The sequence below is a fragment of the Danio rerio genome, chromosome 12 (assembly GCF_049306965.1).
Source record: "Danio rerio strain Tuebingen ecotype United States chromosome 12, GRCz12tu, whole genome shotgun sequence".
NCBI lineage: Eukaryota > Metazoa > Chordata > Actinopteri > Cypriniformes > Danionidae > Danio > Danio rerio.
The window spans coordinates 27694180-27719107 of record NC_133187.1 but is presented as its reverse complement, the minus strand read 5'-3'; the positions used below and the strand labels follow the sequence as shown (position 1 = coordinate 27719107).

General features: G+C 33.2%; 1 protein-coding gene across 2 annotated transcripts; it reads left to right on the top strand.

Annotated features, from left to right (window-relative positions):
- Positions 1 to 908: 908 nt before the first annotated feature.
- Positions 909 to 24177, top strand: sncgb (synuclein, gamma b (breast cancer-specific protein 1)). 2 transcript variants are annotated; one of them, XM_021480112.3, is made up of 6 exons: positions 909 to 1168; positions 12463 to 12504; positions 12587 to 12714; positions 13984 to 14001; positions 20082 to 20126; positions 22280 to 24177. In XM_021480112.3, the coding sequence occupies exons 1-6, from the start codon at positions 1048 to 1050 to the stop codon at positions 22286 to 22288; spliced, it is 363 nt and encodes a 120-aa protein (XP_021335787.1). In that variant the 5' UTR covers positions 909 to 1047; the 3' UTR covers positions 22289 to 24177.
- The last annotated feature ends 751 nt before the right edge of the window (positions 24178 to 24928 follow it).

Here is a 24928-nt window from a genome sequence, read left to right as displayed (position 1 = left end):
ATAATAATAACAACAATAATAATAATAATAATAATTATGTATGAGTGTGTGTGTGGATGTTTCCCAGAGATGGGTTGAGGCTGGAAGGGCATGCACTGCATAAAAACTTGCTGGATAAGTTGACGGTTCATTCCGCTGTGGCGACCCCAGATTAATAAAGGGACTAAGCCGACAAGAAAATGAATGAATGAATGAATAGTTATTTTTTAGTGCAAAAACATTTTACAATTTTACAATGTGTTCTGTATTTTTGATGAAATAAATGCAGCTTTGGTGAGCAGGAAATATATATATATATATATATATATATATATATATATATATATATATATATATATATATATATATATATATATATATATATATATATATATATATATATATTCCTCAACCTCAACAGTATGTATATGTATGTGTGTATATATGTGTATATATGTATCTTGTGGCATTGGTATAGGCGGTTCACTCCACTGTGGTGAACCCAGATTAATAGAGGGAGTAGGCTGAAAAGAAAATGAATGAATGAATGAATGAATGGCATTGGTATAGCGTTCATTCTCCTTGGGACAGCAGAAATAAGTCCTCCAAAATAAACTCCAGGGATCCAACAAATTTCCTCGAGGTGCAAGAGGATAGCAATAATTGTTAAGAGCATCTGGTTTTAATGCACTGTTGGCTAGAGAGTAATAAATATGTAATCAGTCTGTTCGACACTGCTGTGTGTGTGTGTGTGTGTGTGTGTGTGTGTGTGTGTGTGTGTGTGTGTGTGTGTGTGTGTGTGTGTGTGTGTGTGTGTGTGTGGGTAGGTGGGGGCTGTAGCCGCAGCGCGTCTTAAATGCACTGCAGCATCCAGCAGGTTCTGCCTCTCCTGCGCCTGCTCTCTCTCACTCTCTCTCCCTCCCTCCCTCACTCCTCATCCTCCGTCCAGAGTGTCTGTTCATCCGTCTGTCCCGCACACAATCTCTCCATATCCCTCTCTCTGTCATTGAAACTTTCAGCACCTACACAGATCCTGCAGACCCTCCATCGACACACTCAGCGTCCAGGATGGATGTTCTAATGAAGGGATTCTCCATGGCCAAAGAAGGAGTGGTGGCGGCCGCTGAGAAGACTAAAGCTGGGGTTGAAGAGGCAGCGCTCAAGACCAAGGAAGGGGTCATGTATGTGGGTAAGTGCTGATGTATATATTTGTGTGTGTGTGTGTGTGTGTGTGTGCATGTGTTTCCTATCACATTGACAGTGGTGATAATTGCTGTGTTCTGTAAAGGTCTTTGCAATTATTCCCAATGGATGTAGTGCAGATTTGATGGATGAGTCTGCATTAGTACATGCGTGTGTGTGTGTGTGTGTGTGTGTGTGTGTGCACGAGAGGGAGGTCTTGGTTGTGGTTTAGTCCGATGAGGAGCAGTGAGAGTGTAGCTAGAGCAGCTGCAAATGTGAAAAACACGACTGATTTAAAAAAAATAGATGCTGCAAAAATGGTGCAGGGAACAAAACCTGGGGTGTGGTGAAGGACAGAGGAACGACAGGGTGCAGAGCTGAACGGGACAAAGTAAAAGCTCGTATAAACCATGACAAAAGCAGCGGGAACTAATATTGCAGAAAATAATGTTGCTGTTTAAAAAAAAAAAGCTGCATTTAATCATTTGAATGATGTTGTTTTTATTCTATGTATCCATTAAGCTCAGGTTTGACATTCTACATTTTAATAGAATAAAGTACAATGCAAAATAATTGAATATTATATTATGTAATGCATCCCCTTAGAGAATAAGCTGTTTGGAGAATCCATGCATAATATGCTTTCATTTAATATGTATAATACAATCCAGAACTCCTAGATATATGGATTTGGGAAAGCATGGATATGTTAATATAATTATATATAATACAAATAACCAACACTTCTAGATTGGGATTTGTATGCATTATATGAAATAATTAAATATATAAAATTAGTATTAGGCACTAGCATTACTGGATAGTGGTTCAAGAACTTGCATAAATCAATTATAATATAACTATAATGTGATATCAAGACAATTTATTTATTTATTTATTTATTTATTTATTTACTTACTTATTTATTTATTTATTTACTTACTTATTTATTTGTATATTATATATTAATTAAGCAGCAGCTACATTCATATAAAATATATTACAAAAAAACTAGAAATACTAGAAAAATATGCTATAGAATTATTTAATATAATATAATATAATATAATATAATATAATATAATATAATATAATATAATATAATATAATATAATTTAATAAAAAATAATATATTAAAATATAATATATTATGATATAATATGAAATGATGCAATAAAATAAAATAATTTATAAAGAATATAATATAATATAATATAATATAATATAATATAATATAATATGAGATAATTTATTATAATATATAATATGAAATAATATTGTATACAATAATATAATATATAATATAAAAATAATATAACATAACATAACATATAATATAATATGATATAATATAATATAATATAATATAATATAATATAATATAATATAATATAATATAATATAATATAATATAATATAATATAATATATCAATTATAGGCATCAGCATTCCTGGATAGTGTTTAATGAATCATGCATTCACTCATTGAATAAAATATTAGCAATGCAACAGCAGGTAATGACAAGAAATGTCTGTGTAACTATCAAATTAGTAACTATGTCTGTTACTAATTATTTATCGTTCACTACAGTACAATGCTACAGAAATAGCTTTCATCCGAAATGATTTTACACTTTTTTTTTGAACATTCCAGCGTGCATTTATTCATTCACCCATGCAGTGCGCTATAAAAATCATCCCCGCTGCACCAGCTAACAGTCTGCACAGCACTGTGTCCTCCATACACTATAAAGTGTTGTTGATGTGCACGTGAGCGAGAGGGAAAGAAAGGGAGGGCAGTGCACTGAGAGCAGATCAGCTGAGCACTGCAGCATTTCCTCCCTCCTCTCTGTGCTCGCCGGCTGCTTCTGCGTATGAGAGACAGAGAGAGAGAGCCGATGCAGTAGCACAACCATCCCCCTACACCGCCACAAACACTCACCGTTATGTCACAGTCTGCTCACGCTCATCAGCACACAAATGAACAGATGGAGGAGAGAGAGAGCGCAAGCGTGACAGAGACCCAAAATACAAACACTGGTTAACTTGGAAAACATCATCCTCCGGCATCTTTAACTGACAAGGATGTAGAGCTGCATCATTCTGAATAGACAACTTCAAAGAAAATGAATGATGCTGTGACATTTACTGTTTGCTGTTTTATTGGTGGAAACATTTTTTTTAAATGTATTATATTTTTATATAGAGTTTGTTTTTAAATATCACTTAGGGGAATGATTCAATAACAGATGCAAATATGAGTCATTGTTGGATGGATCAGCCATTTTGAAGAATATCTTGACTAAATTATTCACGGATAAAACATTTGAAGAGTTCAGATGCAAAAACCTTTAAATGTCATCTGAAATGTTCTTCTAAAATAAGCGTTTTTCGCAAGCTCCCATGTGGATGTTCAGTACTTTTATGGCAAAAATAGGCTCTTTGCATGTGAAATAACTGAACAAAAATATTGGAGGCTGAGACAATTGCTCATTTTAGAAGAAAATATCAAATGGCATGGTTTTTGCAGTGAAAGTTCACCCAAATAAAAAAATCATGTCATCATTTACTCATCCTTGTTGGAAACCTGTTTGAGATTCTTTCTTCTGTTGAACACAAAATCATATACAGTATTTGGAACGAATCTGAAAACCTGCAACCATTGACTTTCATAGCATTATTTATTTATTTTTTATTTTTTTTTTGGCTATCATTGAATGAGCATTCTTCAAAATATCTCCGTTTGTGTTCAAACTAATAAAGAGTTATAAAAGAAAAACTAATATGACAGAATTTTCAGTTAACTACTTCTAGGGGCCGATCACACCGAACACAATTTTTGGGTTGAGAGGCGCTCTTTTTGAATGATTTACCAATGGTCACTATTGTTTTGCATGCTGCGGAATGAACCGCCAACTTATCCAGCACATGTTTTTTTAACCCATCACTGGAAAAAATCCATTCACACTCATACACTACAGACAATTTTAGCTTACCCAATTCAGCTGTACTGCATGTCTTTGGACTATGGGGAAAATCGGAGCGTCCGGAGGAAACCCACGCAAAAACAGGGACACCATGCAAACTTCACATAGAAATTCCAACTGACCCAGTCGAGGCTCGAACCAGCGACCTTCTTGCTGTGAGGGGACAGCACTACCTACAGCGCCACCGTGTCACCTGGGGGTAGACATTTCAAAAATACAATTTATTGAGTAATTTAATAGATAGCATAAATAATTATTGGGACAACTACTGTTTTTATGTTACTGTGATGGTTGGGCTTAGGGTTGGGGTGGAGGTTGACGTTAATAAAATACAATAAATGGGAAATTCAAAAAAATAATATAAATAATTTTCGTTAACTTCCAGCCGCAACCATATCCGATCTTGCAATAACCTTGCAGTGTTTGTGTTGTCAAGACAACTATGAAAACTTTTGAAGATGGAGGAGAGACTAGTGGTTGCTGTTTTGAGTTATCTGGTGCTGTATGAATCACAAATCTTGAATATCACAATATTATTCAATTTTAAAATTATCAACAGCAACACTCGCGCACAATATAAAGCTGATTCAGTCATTGTCTTGTGAAGTAAAAAGTGCACAGCACTTCTTTTTTTCTTGTCAACAAAAAAGGCAGTGTGGTGTGCCTTGCGTTTTTGGAACGTAAAAGTGCGTTTGGTGTGATCGGCCCCTTAGTTTCTAGGATGCTGATGAATATTTGAAGGCTTTTGGTAATATTTGCATGTGATGTGTTTTTGTGCCCTGAGGAAAGCTTTTAAGCTAAAACACATTGGTATTTATTTTATTTCATTATCTTCTCCTTCTATTCTAAGTGTTGCTGAAGTTCCCTTTTTTAGTTAGTTTGGTAGGGATCATTTATAAATGTCTATCTGTCAGCGCCAATAGCCTAACATTTTATTGCGCTGACATATAGCGCCGTGGTGCTCACGGTGACCTGAGTTTGATTCCCAACTCGAGGTTCTTTACCAACCCTTCCCCTCTCTCTGCTCCCAATACTTTCCTGTCTGCAACCTCCACTGTCCTATCCTAATAAACGGTAAAAAAAAAAACTTTAAAAAATAATGATAAAATTGTCCATTTAAGTACTTCTGTGACAATCTGAATGTTTGTGTTTGTGGTTTTCAGACTAAAGACTGAATGCTTCATGATGACTGGTCAAATGTGAATCCACTACTGTCCAAATTTTAATAAATGTATGCAGTTGGCATGCATAATTTGCCAAAAACTGAAAATTCCATCCTCATTTTATCCTCATTCTAAACCTGCTTGATTACTTTCTAATATTGAAAAAAAGAAGATATATTGAAGAAATCTGGATACCGGTAAACATTGATTTCCATGGTATTTGTTTTTCTAACACTGAATTTTAATGATTACTGCATTTCAAAATAATAAGGAAACTCAACATTTTGGGTGAGCACATTTAATTTTTGTGTGAACTGTCCCTTTAAGAACTCATTGGTGTTCCAGATCACGCTCTTTCAGCAGTTAATGGTGCAGCTCTGCAGGAACATTCTCTATCCTCAGTGCATTTTTCATCACCTGCGTTTCGACTCAATCTTACCTAATCCAATCACATCAGCAATAAACTCAGCATGGTTGCGTGCGTGATGTAAGCAGTCAGTGGTCCAGCAAGGTGACCCTGTCGTCAGGGGGCTTCAGAGTGCTTATGTGCAGTAGGGCATGAAGTCATTACTCTGCTGGACTGTTGCGAGTGCAGGTTACTTATTCTCCATCCGCCAGTGAGAAACGCTACTGGATATTGCCCTGTGAGCGGCCTGTGATCTAGAACTGGGTGTTCTGTAGATGCACTGCTGTTGTCGTCATCTGTGTATGACGCAGTGGAGATTCTGCAAGCGCTTGATCCAGCAGCAGCTCACATTCCTGCAATACAGACAAAGAAAAAAGAAAGGAAGAAAGACTATCACAGGATATTAAGAGATCTGTTTTAACCCTCCTAATATTCATTAAATAACAAAAGACTATGACTGGATGTTAAGAAATCCATTTTAACCCTCATAATATTCATTAGGAGGGTTAAAACAGATCTCTTATTTTACAGTCATTTCCTTATTAAATTTTTCGGACTATCACAGAAAGAACTTTTTTTTTTCAAAATATCTCATTATCAAAATAAATGTACTGTTTTGACATTCTTTGTCCAGTTAGAAGTAAGCAAACAGCTTAGGTTGCACAACATATAAAGAAAAATTCAATTCAATTCAATTCAGCTTTATTTGTATAGCGCTTTTACAATGTAGATTGTGTCAAAGCAGCTTCACATAAATGGTCATAGTAACTAGAACAGTGTGGTTCAGGTTTTAGTGTTTAAGTTCAGTTCAGTTTAGTTTAGCTCAGTTCAGTGTGATTTAATCATTACTGAGAGTTCAAACACTGAAGAGCCAATTCATCGATGCGTAGCTCTACCAATCCTGAACAATGCGAGGCAGTGGCGACAGCGGAGAGGGAAAAAAAACTTCACCTGATGGGAGTGAAGAAAAAAAACCTTGAGGGAACCAGACTCAGTTGGGCACGACCATTTTAATTTCTCCGCTGGCCAAAAGTCTTGTGCAGAGCTTCATTCGCCGTGGTTAAGGCTGGAAGATGGCCTTAGCGAAGACTCGTCTGTCTCTATATATTTCTATAAAAATATATAGATAATTGCATATGCAACATCTATTATTTCAGAGAATTGCAATTCCTTTAATTAATTGGATGTGCCAATAATTTGTGTGATGCATGCATCGTTTGTTGATCCAAATCTGACCCATCAGATTGGGGCTTTAATATCTTCATCCCCACATCTCCAGTAGGTTCAGGAGACAATACCAGGGGTCCATTCTTCGTACGTGGATTACTCAATTAGCTGTATTTATTTATTTTTTTTAATATACAGTTGAAAGCAGAATTATTAAACCCCCCCATTTTTTTATTTTTTATTTACCAAATGATGTTTATCAGAGCAAGGAGATTTTCACAGTATGTCTGATAATATTTTTCCTTCTGGAGAATTATTTGTTTTATTTCAGCTAGAATAAAAGCAGATTTACATTTTTTTTAAATCCATTTTAAGGTCAAAATTATTAGCCCCTTTAAGCTATTTTTTTTTTCAATAGTCTACAGAACAAACCATAATTATACAATAACTTGCCTAATTACACTAACCTGTCTAGTTAACCTAATTAACCTAGTTAAGCCTTTAAATGTCACTTTAAGCTTTATAGAAGTGTCTTGGAAAAATATCTAGTCAAATATTATTTACTGTCATCATGGCAAAGATAAAATAAATCAGTTATTAGAAATGAGTAATTCAAACTATTATGTTTAGACATGTGTTGAAGAAATCTTCACTCCATTAAACAGAAATTAGGGAAAGAATAAACAGGTGGGCTTATAATTTGGGGGGTTCATTAATTCTGACTTGAACTGTATTTCAAAAACTTTTATTTTTAAATGCTATCTACACTCGGAAATAAAAGTGAGATGTTCTCTCCCCAAGGGGTTCAAAGAGAACATTTATTAAAATGGAGTTTTCAGATATAAACGTGTACTATTTTAAGGTACCGACCCAGGTTTAGTACAATTTGTGTATGACAAAAGACATGGCCAATATTCAACTTTTTTTTTTATAAAAATAAAGGGATAATACTGCGGTCATGTTTTAACAGCAAATATGCCAGTGATTTGATGCTTTGCAAACGTTGCAGACACCTTTACTGATTTCAAAATGCTTTTTTATGCAAAATTAATACAAACAGCCAGTTTTTCCTTACGCTGATTAAGAAACTTAAATAGGCCTAGCCTACTATAATAAAGAAAATTTGCTCTAAATGTAAAACTGAATTAATTGCTACATACTCTTGACACATGAAAGTGTAAAGCCTGCAGACCACAACAAAAGTGGAAAGTTATTGTGTATTACATTTAACAAACCGTTTACTGCAAATTTTATATAATTTTGCTTATGTGGATAATTGAATATTAATCAGATGATGTCATTACGCTGCTCTGCCTTCAGCCAATCGTTGCATTGCTAATCATAATTTTGATCATAAGATTGATAGATCTGTCCTTCACAACAGTTGCAGAGACCTCAGATCAGTTCATCCAGACATTTTAATCTGATTCATGATCTTTTCTGAAGAACCAAATTAGCCAGAGATCAGTTATTAAGATTAAAAGATTAAAAGATCCAGGATCTGGCAAATCATCTTTGATTTTGTTATGCAAGGTATGAAGAAAGGACCCCAGGAGACAAGACAGGAAAATGACAACACAATCACAATTTCCAATGAGGTTTTTAGTCATTTGTCATTTGTTTCAGTCATTCAAAATGGTTTTATAAGTCTAAATGTTTTTTATTATTATTATTTTTGATTTAATTGGCTCCGCAAAATATCTATCACCTGGTTATTTTAGAGTGGTCATCACATGAATAAATAATAGTGTTTTTTTTTTTATAATTATCTCAACACTCAACATGTTTTTTGCATGTTTTATAAATATCGTACAACCCTAAGCCCAAAAATAAAAATGTCCTTATTTACTTACGCACTGAAGAATGCTGGTTTAAAAAAAAAACAGCCATTGACCTCTTATTTTGTTGTTGTTTTTTCTACATTACAATGGCTGTTTTTTTTCCCCAGAACACTCTTCAGTATATTTTCCTATGTGTTTGTAAAAGAGGGTTAGAACAAGTGAAGGATGGGTAAATAATGACAGAATTTTCCTTTTTGGGTGAATTATCCCATGGATGGATGGATGAATGTATGTGTGTGTGAGAATATACTCGATTTTATCCCTGTGGAGACTGAATGCACAGACTTATTATATGGGGACCAAAATCGAGGGTCTCTGTTTGTAAATGTTTATAAATCACAGAAAATTAAGTATTGTGAAAATGCAAAAATATAGATTGTTTAAATGTTTGTTAACGTTAGTTAATGAATAGAGTCGTTCAGTTAGTTCTTGTTAACTCATGGTGCATTAACTGATGGTAACAAGCATGAATTTGGATGTTAATAGTGCAATAGTGAATGTTGAACTATAATTAATAAATGCCGTACAAGTATTGCTCCTAATTAGTCCATGTTAGTAAACCCATTAATGAAACCTTACAGTAAAATAACCTATCACTTTGTTTCTTTATATAAAATAAAGTGTTATAATACTACTGCAAAAACTGTCATATACTGTAAAATATAAACTATTTTTTACATTTTGATCATTCCTTTAAATAAGAACTTCATAATTTTTTTAAACCTAAAACCAGCAAGCTGTTATTCTGGCAGGTTGCCATAAAGTGAGTGCATGTGCTGCTGGTATTCGAGTAAGTGCATGTGTAGACAAACTGCTAAAACATTTACAGTCAATGAAGTGCCACAGATGTGCGGTTCATCCGGAGTCTGGCAGCACATAACCTACATTTATGCTTTCAGTTCAGACGGACAGTATTACAGCTGTCAATATTGATGAGACATTTCATTTCACTACTAGACTATTGTTGGAAATTTTTAAGAACATAGTTTGGCATCTTAGAATGACCAGCATAACAATTGGAACAAATTGAATACCGAAAATGTATTCAAACTGTTCAAATTTAAGTAATGTTCATAGTTTTATTTTGACAAAACATCAAAATAACAAATGTTTATCAACAAAGATTCCAAAAGAGCATGAGTTATACGGAAACAGATATTGGAATATTATTATGAAATTTAAGTTATGTTTAAAAAACCAAGGAAATTTTCACATTATACAGTTGAAGTTGGAATTATTAGCTCCCCTTTGATTTTTTTTTCTTTAAATATTTTACAAATGATGTTTAACAAAGCAAGGACATTTTCACAGTTTGTCTGATAAGAAAGTCATATTTTTTATTTCAGCTAGAATAAAAGCAGTTTTAATTTTTTTATGAACCATTTTAAGGTCAAAATTATTAGCCTCTTTAAGCTATTTTTTCCCACTGTCTACAGAACAAACCATCGTTTTACAATAACTTGCCTAATTACCCTAACCTGCCTAGTTAACCTAATTAACCTAGTTAAGCATTTAAATGTCACTTTAAGCTGTATAGAAGTGTCTTGAAAAATATCTAGTAAAATATTTTGTAATGTCAACATGGCAAAGATAAAATAACTCAGTTATTAGAAATGAGTTATTAAAACTATAATGTTTAGAAATGTGTTGAAGAAATCTTCTCTCCGTTAAACAGGAATTCAGGGAAAAAAATAAACAGGGGACTAGTAATTCTGACTTCAACTGTATCTGATCACATTTTTTCTAAAGAGAAAAACTCCTAAGGTCAATATTTTTAGCCTCCTTAAGAATTTTTTTTTTCGGCAACAGAACAAATTCTTTGAGTTGACCAATGATTTGTCTAATTAATCTAACTTGCCTTGTTAACCTAATTAAGTTAAGCTTTTAAACTAATTTTAAATCTACTTCCAGTAAAACATTGTGCACTGTCATGGCAAAGACAAAATACATTTTTTATTAAATGTGTATTTGAAAATGTATTGAAAAGATATCTCTAGTAAACAACACAGATTTTCACAGGAGGGCTGATAATTCTATCTTAAACTGAAAGGTTGCAATAAATTATTTATAACATCTAAAGTCCTAAAGCATCCATACGCTTGGGTCAAAAATGACTCAAACATAAAATGCATGGCTTGTTTACTCAAATGGTTATATCTGTGAAAAATTGTTTGAATAAGGCTTTTAAAAGAGTTTTTAAGTAGTAAATTATTCTTCAGGATTAAAAAAGAGCCAGCGCTGTTAAAAGGGGTTAAGGAACATACAGAAAGGCCGCAGGAGAGCAGTTGTGCTCAACCATGCAGAAAGAGCTTTCACATAAAGAAAGTGAGGCATTATAGGGAACTCTAAGAATAGAAATAAGCACTGAAATCTAAATTGAAGACACAGGAATAAAGTAGAAAGAACCAGTTTATTTTTAACATCTGCTTGCTTACACTTAACAGAGCAGCTAAATTAAGTCTGTATGCTGAAAGTGTGTGTATGTTTTTTAAAGTGTGTAGTGTCATTATCTTTTGATAAATTATCAGTATCTTCTTATAATACTATTTACCATGCCCTGTCATCCTGAAGTCTTCTCCTGTGAATTAGAGATGAAATCATGTATAAATTATGAGATTATATTGCTATCAAGCATTAGCTTCTGATGCTTTAGAGACGGAACACAGAAAATCAAATTACTCAATGTGCATTTTGTATATCATTCAACCATTGGGGTAGCCTTTGGAACTTCACTAGCTAGAGGACTTACTCTTATGAGTTAAAGGTCAGCAGCTCAACTTTCTTATCGGCAATGGGTTTTTAATTTCTTACATGCTCTTAGAATGGAAAAGATTTGGTTTGCAATAAAACAACAGCCAGAACAGTTCCAGAAAGTGGAGCCCTTTTCTAAAAATCTTTAAGGAGACATATTGCTTTTTTTGTCTTTGTAATATTTATAATATTAATAATTTGTAATAAATAATTTATTTATTTGTTTGTTTGTTTATTTATTTATTTATTTATTTATTTATTTATTTATTTATTTATTTATTTATTTATTTATCCTTTTTTTATTATTCATAATTAATTTAAAACTAAAATTTACTTACTTAAACTTAATTTTTTGTGTATATATATATATATATATATATATATATATATATATATATATATATATATATATATATATATATATATATATGTGGTATTTTACCTTACTATTTACAGTTGAAGGCAGATTTATTAGCCCCCCTGTTTATTTTTTCCCCCAATTTCTGTTTAACAGAGAGAAGATTTTTTTTTATTATTATTTGATCAAAATCTCAGTAGAAAGATTGTCAAATAAATGCTATTCTTTCCATTTCTATCAAACTTTTTATCCGTCAATGTATCCTGAAAATTTCATCATTTCTATTTTTGTATAAATAAATTTTTTGACATTGATACGAAATGTTTCTTAAGCACTAAACCAATCAATGACCCCTAAAGATTCATATTCTAGTTACATAAATTGTACTTTTAAAAAAAATAAATAAATAAAAAAAAAAAAAAATATATATATATATATATATATATATATATATATATATATATATATATATATAGCTTTGATTAAAGGTTTTGATCCACTTCAGATACTGGTTACGGTAAATCTTTTGGAACAGAGAAAATAAATAAAGCCAGGTATTCTATTTATATGCAGCGCACACCAATATTTGTACTAGTCTACAATTCTGTTTCTTTTTCTCATCTTTCAGGCAACAAGACAAAGGAGGGAATGGTTTCAGGTGTAAACACAGGTGAGAAATAATCATGCGATGCTGTACACAGCACAATTTGCAAAGTGTTTGCATTCACTCTCTATAATGCGGCCCCATACAGTTGTCCAGAAGACCACCGACCAGGCAAATATAGTGGGTGAAACGGCAGTAGGCGGTGCTAATGTAGCGGGCCAGAATACAGTAGAGGGACTGGAGAACGTGGCGGCATCGACCGGCATGGTGAACCCGGTGAGTGAATACGCAATCAGCCTCCAGATGTCACCATTTCTCCTCCTTTTATCACATTGGAAATGAACACTATCTGTTATTTAATCCGTCTTGTTTATTACATTTCAGAGAACTTAGAATAAATTATGTCTGTAGCCTAAGGGAGCTATGACTAACCTGGGATAACCACAAACTCTACATCTATTTGACTGTTGAACAGACGGTTTCGTTTGATTTTGCTGCACAAGGGTCAGAAATTAACTTCTAATTAAAGCAATTTGGCTTTTTTTAAATCCTCATGAGAGCTTTTTTTCCTAATTGTAATTACACCACTTAATACATTAGATTTTGTAGGTCTTTTTCTGTATATAAGGAAACAAAAACGTGTGAATGCCTTAAGAACCCCAGTCTTACAATTATATTTAATAACACAATCATAAAGAAGTTGGACATTTACAACGTGTTGATCTATTTTTTTCTTAAACTGGGTATTAATGGAAAAATACTTGTTGCTAAATTATCTATAAAGATCATATTTAAGATCAAAACAAATCAGGGACTAAATTGTTGATAGAAAAATAAATCTAGTGTATTAACAAGCCCTTGCAAATCATTTTATTTTGCCTGAAACCTTTTCAAAGACTTTCTCTTAAAATTTTAGTAAATATTTTCTGTTGTTTGGATGTTTTGTTAATATGGATATGTTATTAATCTGGACTGTTTTGGAGCAGCTTTAGTTCAAATAAAAAAATTATAGATTTATATTTATTCCAATGGGATGCATAATTCTTTAATTATATATATTCAATAAAATAGCATAAAAGTACGTTTCATATTTTATAAATAGATATTTTAGTTAGGACTGTATTATAATGATGAGTGTGCGATATACTGATGAGTGTAACAATAGTACATGGATTGTGTCAGATAAAAATACAAAACCCATTTTAATATATAAAAAACAGTAATGCATAAAGTGTGTCTGTGTGTTTACATTTTTATAATCCCTTAAGCTGTCTACAATACAGAAATTAATCTCTTTAATATCTATACTTTTTATGATGAGAGAATTTGGCTTTGAATTTCACTGTAAATCACAACAGATTTTACTGACAGTTCTTAAACTGTGAAAATATTTTTACTCCCTTAATTTGCGGGGGCTTTTTAGATTGTTTTGATTCATTTTTTTTCTATTCATTTCTGACCCTGTACAGCGCTGTATGAATGCTTGTGTTTTGTGTCTAACATCTTGTGTTTGTTCTTCCCCGTCTACAACTGTGCTGTTGACAGGATGAGGCTTTATATGAGGTGCTTATTCAGTGAATCGACACTGGTGGCTTGTTTTTTTCAGAGAGAAATGCTGAATACGAAACCCAGCTTTAGCTTTAGCTGACTGCTGTATGAAAGCCTATAGTGATGCACAAGCATCCATATAAGAGCAGAGTTCAATTTCCTTCATTCAGTCCCTGTGGAGTCATTCGCTTCATTGTGAATAATGAAACCCAATGGCTGCATTGATTACCTGACCCTCCCATCAGTTCCCATGCAGTAAATCATCTAATATTGTGAGACTTCAGTAATATGCTATAGGGACAAGAAAAACAATTGTGCACAGCAGTGAAAAAAAAAAAAAGATAACACTTGTGTTTTTTGATAACACTTTCCAAAAAATGATTAATACAAGCAACATTAACAATGAGCGATGCAGTTGTTAGTGTTAATGAGATTTACAGTGTTTGTTAATATTTGTTTATGAACATACACTTGTCCATTGATGCTTAGTCTCAGTTCAGTTTTATAAAATAATATTTTACTAAAACAAATACAAAATATTATTTTAATAATGAATATGTTTTAAAAATAAATAATAAAAAAAGAGACCTGCATGAACTGTAAAGTAAGCAATTCATCTAATTTTATCAGGGCATGTAGCAATGGTTAATTTATATATTACAGTATTTATTTATAGTATTTTAATGAATATTTTATTTTAATTTAATGTTTAAATTTAATATTTACTCATAACATATTTATAATTTAATATTTTAGTTCATTTTAGTCATTTGTCTGTGCTTATGTATTGAAATATATTTTTTATCAGTTTTCTTAATTTAGCTTTATTTCTGTTTTAGTTATTTTAGAGTTTAAACTTTATTTTTAGCATTATTTGTTGTTTTATTTTTTTTATATATATTATTTATTTTCTATAAAAAACTATAATATATATAAAATATATATTTAAAAATATAAATGTGTGTAAAAAACAATTATATATTTATTAATTGTATATACACATATACACACACACACACACACACACACACACACACACACACACATATATATATATATATATATATATATATATATATATATATATATATATATATATATATTTATATATATATATATATATTTATATATATATATATATATATATATATATATATATATATATATATATATATATATATATATATATATATATATATATATATATCATAGATTTTGAAAAAAGCTATGAAACGTATTTTGTCTACACTTAAAAAAACACATTTATTAAAAGGTTTCAATTACCTTTTTATTTTAAAATCCTGCGGCTGAAATGTGTATTTATAATTTCATATTTCTTAATTCCTATTACTAAAAATTAATTGCAATAGTTTAACTACACTGCAGGTCCTCTAAGTGAACTGTTGTAATCTTTAATCACTGAAAGTTATTTGAAAAAGAAATGATTTGTTACACAACTACACAAGCAAATATCAGATCCATCCTTATATTTACCCCAGTCATTCCCATTGCATCAACTAACAGCCTGGTCACTCGGTCATGATAAAAACATTCAGTCCTTCTGCAGTGTTGAAGAATGTTCAATCTGCCAGGAGAGAACAGATGCAATCAAAAGCGACTGACATTTAAGCAGTCTTTGTGCTTTTCTAACTGCTCATAAATAATGCACGATTCCCTGCTGTTACTCATATTTAAAATATTGTTGTCTGACAATATTGTCTTTCAAATGAACACCTTCTGCAGCATTAATACTAATGTTTTTGAATGCCTGGAGATTGTGCATGCAGGAATCATGGCTTATCTAGTAGTAAAGTTTGGCCTTCAGACCAGCATACAATGCATGTGTTAGAACAATCCCTAACCTGTTGTATAGTAGTTACAACAACTCCTGACACAGATCAGTTTTTAGAGTTAAATGGCTTATGGTAACTTGTTTTCTCTGATTATAGAGCAAATTATGGTTTAAAAAATTAATATCAGATCAGAAAGAACCTAATTACATAAAAGTTCATAGTCATATTATCTAATACAGAGCATTGTTTTTGGAATTCCAGATTAGATTGTAAGTAGGTACAAGTTATTAAAATTGTATTTTATTTTTGTGTCGAGTAGCCTGTTTAACTTGTAAATCTTATTGAGGTAAAATATAGACTGCAAACTGCATATTATGTTCATTTTTGATGTGGTCATTAATAAAATTCATAATCCAGATTTACTGAAAAGGACAAATCTGTTTTAGAGCACAATACTTTTGAAAAACTGAAACCCTCTTCTCTAAGAAATGATGCATTTGTAAGAAAATTTTATTCTATATTTCTACTTCTATATGCAAAAAAAAATAAAACAAAAAAAATCATAGAATTCCAAATGTTTTCCCCCACTACTAGGGCTGTGTTATATGATGATATACAGTGCATCTGGAAAGCATTCATAGTGCTTAACTTTTTCCATGTTTTATGTTACAGCCTTATTCCAAAATGGATCTATTCATTTATTTCCTCTAAAATTCTACACACAATGCCCCATAATGACAATGTGAAATAAAGAGTTTTTTTTTTAATTGTTGCAAATTTATTAAAAATAAAAAGCTGAAAAATCACATGTAAGTATTGACAGCCTTTGCTGTAAAGCTCTAAATTGTCTCATGTACATTCTATTTCTACTGATCATTCTTGAGATGTTTCAGCAGCTTAATTGGAGTTCACCCGTGGTAAATTAAGTTGATTGGACATGAGGGTTGACAGTGCATTTCAAAGCACAAACCAAGCATGAGGACAAAGGAATTATCTTTGGACCTCTGAGACAGGGTTGTCTTGAGGCACAAGACTGGGTAAGGTTACAGAAAAATTTCTGCTGCTCTGAAAGTTCCAAGTTACGCGAACAGATTGTAACGAACCACGAATGCTTGCCTTACAACAGCTCTGCAGTAATGTTACACATCATCTGTGACGTTTTCTTTCCCTTAAGCGAGTCGAGACGTTCCCTTTTTGAGTCTATCTCGACATTATGTTTGGAGAACTTTTAAAACTGAGCTGGGATCATGTGGAGACTTTTGAAGCTGCACTGAAACTGCGATTTTATATTAATGCACTCCTGCGCAGACATGTTAACTTATCAACACGTATTAGTTAATTTATTAAATGGTTTTATTAAATTTAATAAAATTTACCTACAATCCTGTGAGTCTTTTATCTAACGCAATTTTATTTGGGTGAGAATGCTTGCATTTTGAGTCTCATTTGTTCAAGGGAGCTGATTAGGTCCCTTAGATGTTTTAAGAGGAAATGGTTACTAAGGACTAAGGGGAAACACTTAATGGCAGCCTTAAGTTGATCTTTTTTTCTCTCTTTGCAAACCAACTTTTACTAAGGGCACCCTTAACCTTGAACTGAGGTATTTTTTGGTTAAGGACTTTCCTGCAAACGAGTCCTGCACTCTCCCTCCCACGTCACTTGCATTGACATCTGCTTTCTTGTTTACAATCATCCTGGGACCTGCTGAATAAAGAATAGTTTCTCAAGTTGTTCAAGAATCATTGCTGTAAGTCCATAATGTGTATCCGTTAGCTGTAATACTACAACTTCTTAAAACAGTGGTCAACAAACTTGTTCCTGGAGGGCCGGTGTCCTGCAGATTTTAGCTCCAACCATAATCAAACACACCTGAACAAGCTAATCAAGGTCTTACTAGGTATACTTGAAACATCCAGGCAAGTGTGTTGAGGCAAGTTGGAGCTAAACCCTGCAGGGACACCGGCCCTCCAGGACCAGGATTGGTGACCCCTGCCTTAAAATGTTAAAAATAAAAAATAAAATTTAAATTTGCTTTAGCCTGTTTTTTATTTAGAACTGTGGAAGAATACTTTGTGTATATTTAGACCTGATAGTTTATATAAATAAATAATAAGCTTTGCTGCTATTAATGTTAATAGAAGTCTGCTTTGGTAAATTTACATTAAAGCATATTCATATGATGAATACACAAACCACTTTTTGGGGGGTGTCGGGCATCTGTCATGGTATACAACTTAAGTACTTCAAATTATTTGACAACGTTGTCTCTGGCAATGCAAACAAACTGGAATCTTACTTTCGGTTTATTTGTGTTGATTGCAAGTGACGTGACAGGAGAGTGCCAGTGTCGATTGTAAATGACGTCACTTGCACAGGAACCGTGCATGCCTGAGAGTGCAAGCCCGAGAGTGCAAGCCTGAAGGTGCAAGTGCAACTCTGCAGCCAGACCATTCTCAGTCAGGGAGGTAATCAATAACCCGATGGTCACTTTGTCTGAGCTCCAGCATTCTTCTGTGGAGAGAGAAGAACCATGCAGAAGGACAATCATCTGTGCAGCAATCCACCAATTAGGCCATTATGGTAGAGTGGCCAGACAGAAGACACTCCCTGCCTGGAATTTGCCAAAAGGCATCTGAAGGACTTTCAGACCATAAGAAACAAAGTTTTCTGTTCTTATGAGACTAAAATTGAACACTTTGGAGTAAATGCCAGGCATTACCTTTGGAGAAATCCAGGCACCACTCATCACCAGGCTAATACCATCCTTACAGTGAACATTGGTGGTGGCAGCATCAGGAACTGGAAGACTAGTCAGGATAGAGGGAAAGATGAATGCAGCAATGTACAGAGACATCCTGAATGAAAATTTGCTTCAGAGTGCTCTTGATCTCAGACTGGGCGACGGTTCATCTTCCACCAGGACAATGACCCAAAGCACACCGTCAAAATATCAATGGAGTGGCTTCACAACAACTCAGTAAATGTCCTTGAGTGGCCCAGCCAGAGCCCAGACCTATTGAACATCTCTGGAGAGATATGAAAATAGCTGTACACTGTCGCTTTCCATCCAACCTGATAGAGCTTGAGAGGTACTGTAAAGAGGACTGGGCAAAAATTCCCAAAGACAGGTGTGCCAAACTTGTGGCATTATTCAAAAAGTTTTGAGGCTGTAATTGCTGCCAAAGGTGCATCAACAAAGTATTGAGTAAAGGCTGTGAATACATATGTACATGTGATTTTTCAGGTTTTTTTATTTTTAATAAATTTGCAGCAATTCCAAAAAAACTCATTTTTTCACATTGTCATTATGGGCAATTGTGTGTAGAATTTAGAGGAAATAAATGAATTTAATCAATTTTGGAAAGAGGATGTAACAAAAAAAAAATGTAGAAAAAGTGAAGCTTTCACTTTACTGTCACAACAAAATAAAAAGTCTGTCGTTTTATATTATGCTTTATCATGTATATCGCGGTGTCACAAATTATAATGTTTATGTTAACAATTTTTCGCAATATAAACATAAACAAACAGAAACATGAATAACAGCATCGTTGAGAAAGTTGTGATGAAAATACAATCTAATTTTGTTTTATTTACTGTAGCAATAGTTTTTTAGGTTTGACCTGTAATCATTAGTTTATTTTTTTTAAATAAAGATTTATTTTATATTTCTAAATTTTTAATCAAACATTTGCCCTGAAGTTCTAAATAAAGTGAGAAACATGATCACTTATGAACGAGTACATTTCTTTGTATATACCTTAAAATTAAAAAAAGAAATATTCCTTTACATAAACTATTAATCAATTGAATTTACAGAAATGGATATAAAATGACGTCTATCATGATATGAGATTTGTCAGTCACCCAGACCTTCCCACTGCCAATAAAAAAAAAAATCAGGATTTACTGAAGACATGCAGTTTTTCTTTTTCTTTTTTCTTAAATTCCAATGGCATAAGCTGTAAATGTTGTCCCTAAGACTGCAGTGAGGCAGAGGACCTGACAGTGACTCAGCAAAAGAGTCTAGAACAGCTGTACTGCAGACACTGAGACAGACAAGCTCAGCATTCACTTTCCACATGACCTCCATCTCTGCAGAAGCAGTAGTCATAATAACACACTGTCCCTCTGCTGCATCCCTGCATGAATCAATGATATCATTCAGTCTGGCTGTGATGAGAGCAATGTGATTGAGCTCATGAAGATTCCCTGCTGTATGTACAGTAAATGAATGATGTGTGTGGATGTAAAGCAGAAAAAAGCTGTAATCTGGATGATAATGGTGTGCTTCTTTCACAGGGTGACTTCTCTCATGGTGGTATGGAAGGAGGAGAGGGTGGAGAGGTGAGAAAATGCATTCCATAGACACAGAATACTTAGGAAATACTGTGTTTAATGAACATGCTGTTTCTAACATAAAATTAACATTTCAAAATTTTTGTTTTTGCCCCATAGCACCTATTTTAAAATATTTATAATTTCCAAGAGACAGCTTGTTGGTGTCCATCAGCTTGTCAATGAGCAGAGCAAAGATGGTTGATGTTGTTCATCTACAAGATGGCGACAGAGACCACATAAAACCCTTAGAGAACAAAAAAAGTTGATCTCTCTCTTTTGTATGTTTTAGTGCTGTATTTATACCATATAATAGTAGCGTATTGAGTGTGAGATAGGACTCACATATCAGGAATGTATGTATTTTATGTTGGCCACTCTTTGTATAACCCTGAGTTTCTTTTTATTTGGCCATCTGTTTGTTTCTAATGAGTCTCCTGTTTTCGTTACTGCAGACTATTTCAGTAAAAAAGGAAAGAAGAAATGTCTGCATGTGTTGAGCGTTTTTCCTTATTGCAAACACAACAGTAATCTCGTAGTGTTTGTGTTGCTTTGGGTTTTTTGGGGATAATTATTGTGACATCCCGATTGCAACAGAGAAATACTAGGAGATATCTCTGTAGACTGATGGCATTTCATGCCGTTCAGACTTATAATTTCAAAATGTCAGCAAAATCCCCTGTTTTGTCAAGACTTTAGACATTTCGCTAGAGAATCTTTCAAATACTACCTTTAAAGTGACGTTGCTGAATCAGTAATGGTTTCTGCTGTTTTGACGTCAGCTGCAGATGTGAATGAATGGCGAAAGAAAGTAGTTCCTCGTACAAAAGGATTCTAAAACTCTCCTTGTTTGATTTTCATTTTTATATACACGATTGTGCCATCGAGCTGTTGTATAAATGCAATACCACACTCATAGCAGTGCGACGTGGCTATATATCTTCACTGTTGGATACTAAGGCACTCAGCCTGTGGCCTTGTGCCAACATATGCCTCCCATCATATTTTATTTATTTTTTTATTATTATTTATTTTTTTACCATTTTAAATGTATCTTTATAATAGTGTGTATGTTTTCCAGATAAATAAATAAAAAAAACTTTACATTATTTTTATTATTATAAAAATTTTTAGTTATTTACATTCCTGGTCAGTTGAATAAGTTCCAAATCAGTTTTAACAATCATGTATTTAATACATATATTATTCTATATTAAACAATAATGTATAATAAATATAATTGTTTTATAACCGTATAGTACTGTTTTAGTTACAGATTTTTTTCTTTTACATCTATTTACTAATATTCTTAATTGTCTATTAATATTATTAATATTATTTAATATCATCAGAATATTTACATTTATGTTTCATTTCATTCCAAATAGGTGTCAAGTTTTAAATTCCTATTATATAATTGCTTCCTACATAAATTGTTTAGTAAATCAATACCAATTGTTTTATAATATAATATAATATAATATAATATAATATAATATAATATAATATAATATAATATAATATAATATAATGAAATATAATATATGCAAAGGTTTGCATATGTCCCAAAGAGATGTAATCCAATTTAAAGTTTTACAAAGTAATTTCCTGATAAAAAAAATAATATAATATAATATAATATAATATAATATAATATAATATAATATAATATAATATAAAATAAAATAATATAATATAATATAATATAATATAATATAATATAGGGCGAGGCAGTGGCGCAGTAGGTAGTGCTGTCGCCTCACAGCAAGAAGGTCGCTGGGTCAAACCTCGGCTCAGTTGACGTTTTTGTGTGGAGTTTGCATGTTCTCCCTGCCTTCGCGTGGGTTTCCTCCAGGTGCTCCGGTTTACCCCACAGTCCAAAGATATGCGGTACAGGTGAATTGGGTAAGCTAAATTGTCCGTAGTGTACGAGTGTGTGTGTGGATGTTTCCCAAAGATGGCTTGCGGCTGGAATGGAATCCGCTGCATAAAAACTGGCTGGATAAGTTGGCGGTTCATTCCGCTGTGGCGACACCGGATTAATAAAGGGACTAAGCCGACAAGAAAATAAATGAATGAATAATATAATATAATATATATAATATAATATACAAATGTCCTAAATCTGTTTACAATGAACATCTTTTTCCTCTTTTCCTCAGGGATATTAATCCATAAACCTGAAGCTGAAACGGTCCCCCCCTCTCCACCTCTACGTTTCTGCTCCAAAGCCTCACCCGACCAGACTTCCAGATCTTACTGATATTTTTCTGTGACTGTATGGAAAACCAGAGTTGAAAAAGACTTTCCCTGAGCCCTGTAGCCTTTAGATGTGTGACGCTTCCCTCCTTTACATCTGTGGTGTCGTCATGCTGTTCTCTAGTGTTACTGTCAATCCTCTGCCTGTTCACAACACACAAAACACACACACACTCCAACACGTACTTCCTCTCACACCTCCCCCCCCCCCAAAAAATGAACAGGAACCGTAAAGCCCAGAGGCTGATATTAGAGATTGGAGGTGCTTTTTAGAAGCATGGATGGGGAAAAAAATAAATAAAGAATTAAAGATACCCGCATGACCAGTAATGTAAGAAAAGCAATACATCTCATTTCATCAGGGCATGTAGCAATGTGTGTCTGAATCTTTTGTGAGATATGTTTTTTTTTCGTCTCGAAAATGCTGCATTGGTGTACATTTAAGTGTACATTAACAGATACATGACATTCCTTAAGTTCGTGTGTGTGCAGAATAGGAGTTGACCAATAGACTTCTCATGTGATTTAATAGAGTAACAACAAAAATGTGAACGCATACCATAGATACTGTACTACAAACTATTATTATCCGTATCGATGTAGCTATGCTAGATTTGCGTTTCTTCATTACAGTTAGGATTAACCCTTTAACTGTCCGTCCTACTCTCAAAATGACACGTCTTTCTTAAATTGGTGTAAATCTTGAACAATTTTGGTGCGCAGATCTAAGATTGATCTCATTTTAAAGAAGACTCTTGTCAGAATGTGGCAAATGTCAAAATAAAATAAATAAATGTTTTCCAAGTTAGGTTTCTACCAATTTTTCACAATTTTACAAGTGGATTGCTGTAGTAAAGTAATAGTAAATTATTTTACAAATGAAGAAAAAAATATATATATTGCTCAATAATATATTTCAAGACACTTGTCAGAATGTGTCAAATGTAAAATAATATTAATAATAAAATAAATAAATGTTTTCCAAATTAGGTTTCTTCCAATTTGTCATGATTTTATATGCTGATTGCTGTAGTAAAGTAACAGTAAATTATTTCACAAATAAAGAAAAATATATATATTGCTGATTAATATATATAAAACCTCAAATGTGAATGCTACAATTTCGATCCTTTCGATTTCGATATATCTTGTCATCATGCGCTGGTTTAATCCAAAAGTGGAACTGTCAATTAAAGGGTTAAAAAGGTGTTTATTGAAACAAAGAGGACATATTATGTTATGTTGCAATGCATGTGAAGTCGGTGTGTGATCATGAATTTGTGATGTAACAGCAATACTAATGCACCATTGCGAAGTGTGTGATTGGTGTGTTATTTTTTTGTAGCATTGTGCTACTGTATGCTGACTTTAGGCACTGTGTTTTATCGAGGGAATGCATAAGAAGAGTAGAACTATACTATAAGATGGCCGTCTTAATCATCGTCATCATTATCATCATGAACCCTTATCCAGACCCATGCACCCCAGGCTTGTGTCTGCTGTAGGGAACTATAAGACGAAGCTATCAAACATTGCAGTTTGTATTTTCTTTGACGCCACAAAAAAAATTGAAGACTGCATGTTGCCTTATCAGCATTCCTGTATTCACTTGCACACACAAAGCTAATGATGAAAAACAGTCATCTCAAGCTTTCTTTCTTTGAGCCTGTCTCTGTCGAAAACACATACACACACGCACAGACACAAACAAATGTCCCACATAGTTTTTGTTGGCATCAAAGCAGGCAAGCTGATTTTATAAACTGTATAAGTGAAATAAAGAGTTTTGTTGAAATCTAAACTGCTGTCCAAACATTGATTTCTTCATTAAGTGGTATATTTTTTAGGATGTATTGAAATGTATGGTCATTCACGGTTAACATAATTCATTTTTGGTTCAGCTAAAATATATTTGGGAGTAAAATAGTGTCCAATTTTGAAAGACTTTAACTTGGTTATTATTATGACATTAAAGTTTGAGGTGGGCGAGGCAGTGGCGCAGTACGACTTGCTGTTGTCTTACAGCAAGAAAGTCGTTGGGTCGCTGGTTCGAACCTCAGCTCAGGTGGCGTTTCTGTGTGGAGTTTGCACGTTCTCCCTGCCTTCGCGTGGGTTTCCTCTGGGTGCTCTGGTTTCCCCCACAGTCCAAAGACATGTGGTGCAGGTGAATTGGGTAAGCTAAATTGTCCGTAGTGTATGAGTGTGTGTGTGGATGTTTCCCAGAGATGGGTTGCGGCTGGAAGGGCATGCACTGCATAAAAACTTGCTGGATAAGTTGATAGTTCATTCCGCTGTGGCGACCCCGGATTAATAAAGGGACTAAGCCAACAAGAAAATGAATGAATGAAGTTTGAGGTCAAGCAGTAATGAAGCATGAAGACCCAGGTGAAAAAAAATATATAATTAGATGCAACTAAAATACATTTAAATACTCGCAAATACATTTTTAGTACATTGTTTTTTTTGTGTTAAATAAAAGTTTGATGGTTTTACACTATAAATATACTAATTAAAAGTATGTTTATACTTCAGTAGGACTTTAGTACACTTGA

Excerpts from the sequence above, each read along its gene's own strand:
- sncgb (XM_021480112.3), top strand. The coding sequence starts at position 1,048 with ATGGATGTTCTAATGAAGGGATTCTCCATGGCCAAAGAAGGAGTGGTG. Across the intron at positions 1,169-12,462 it reads GGAAGGGGTCATGTATGTGG|GCAACAAGACAAAGGAGGGA; the intron begins GTAAGTGCTGAT and ends CTCATCTTTCAG. Across the intron at positions 12,505-12,586 it reads GGTTTCAGGTGTAAACACAG|TTGTCCAGAAGACCACCGAC; the intron begins GTGAGAAATAAT and ends GGCCCCATACAG.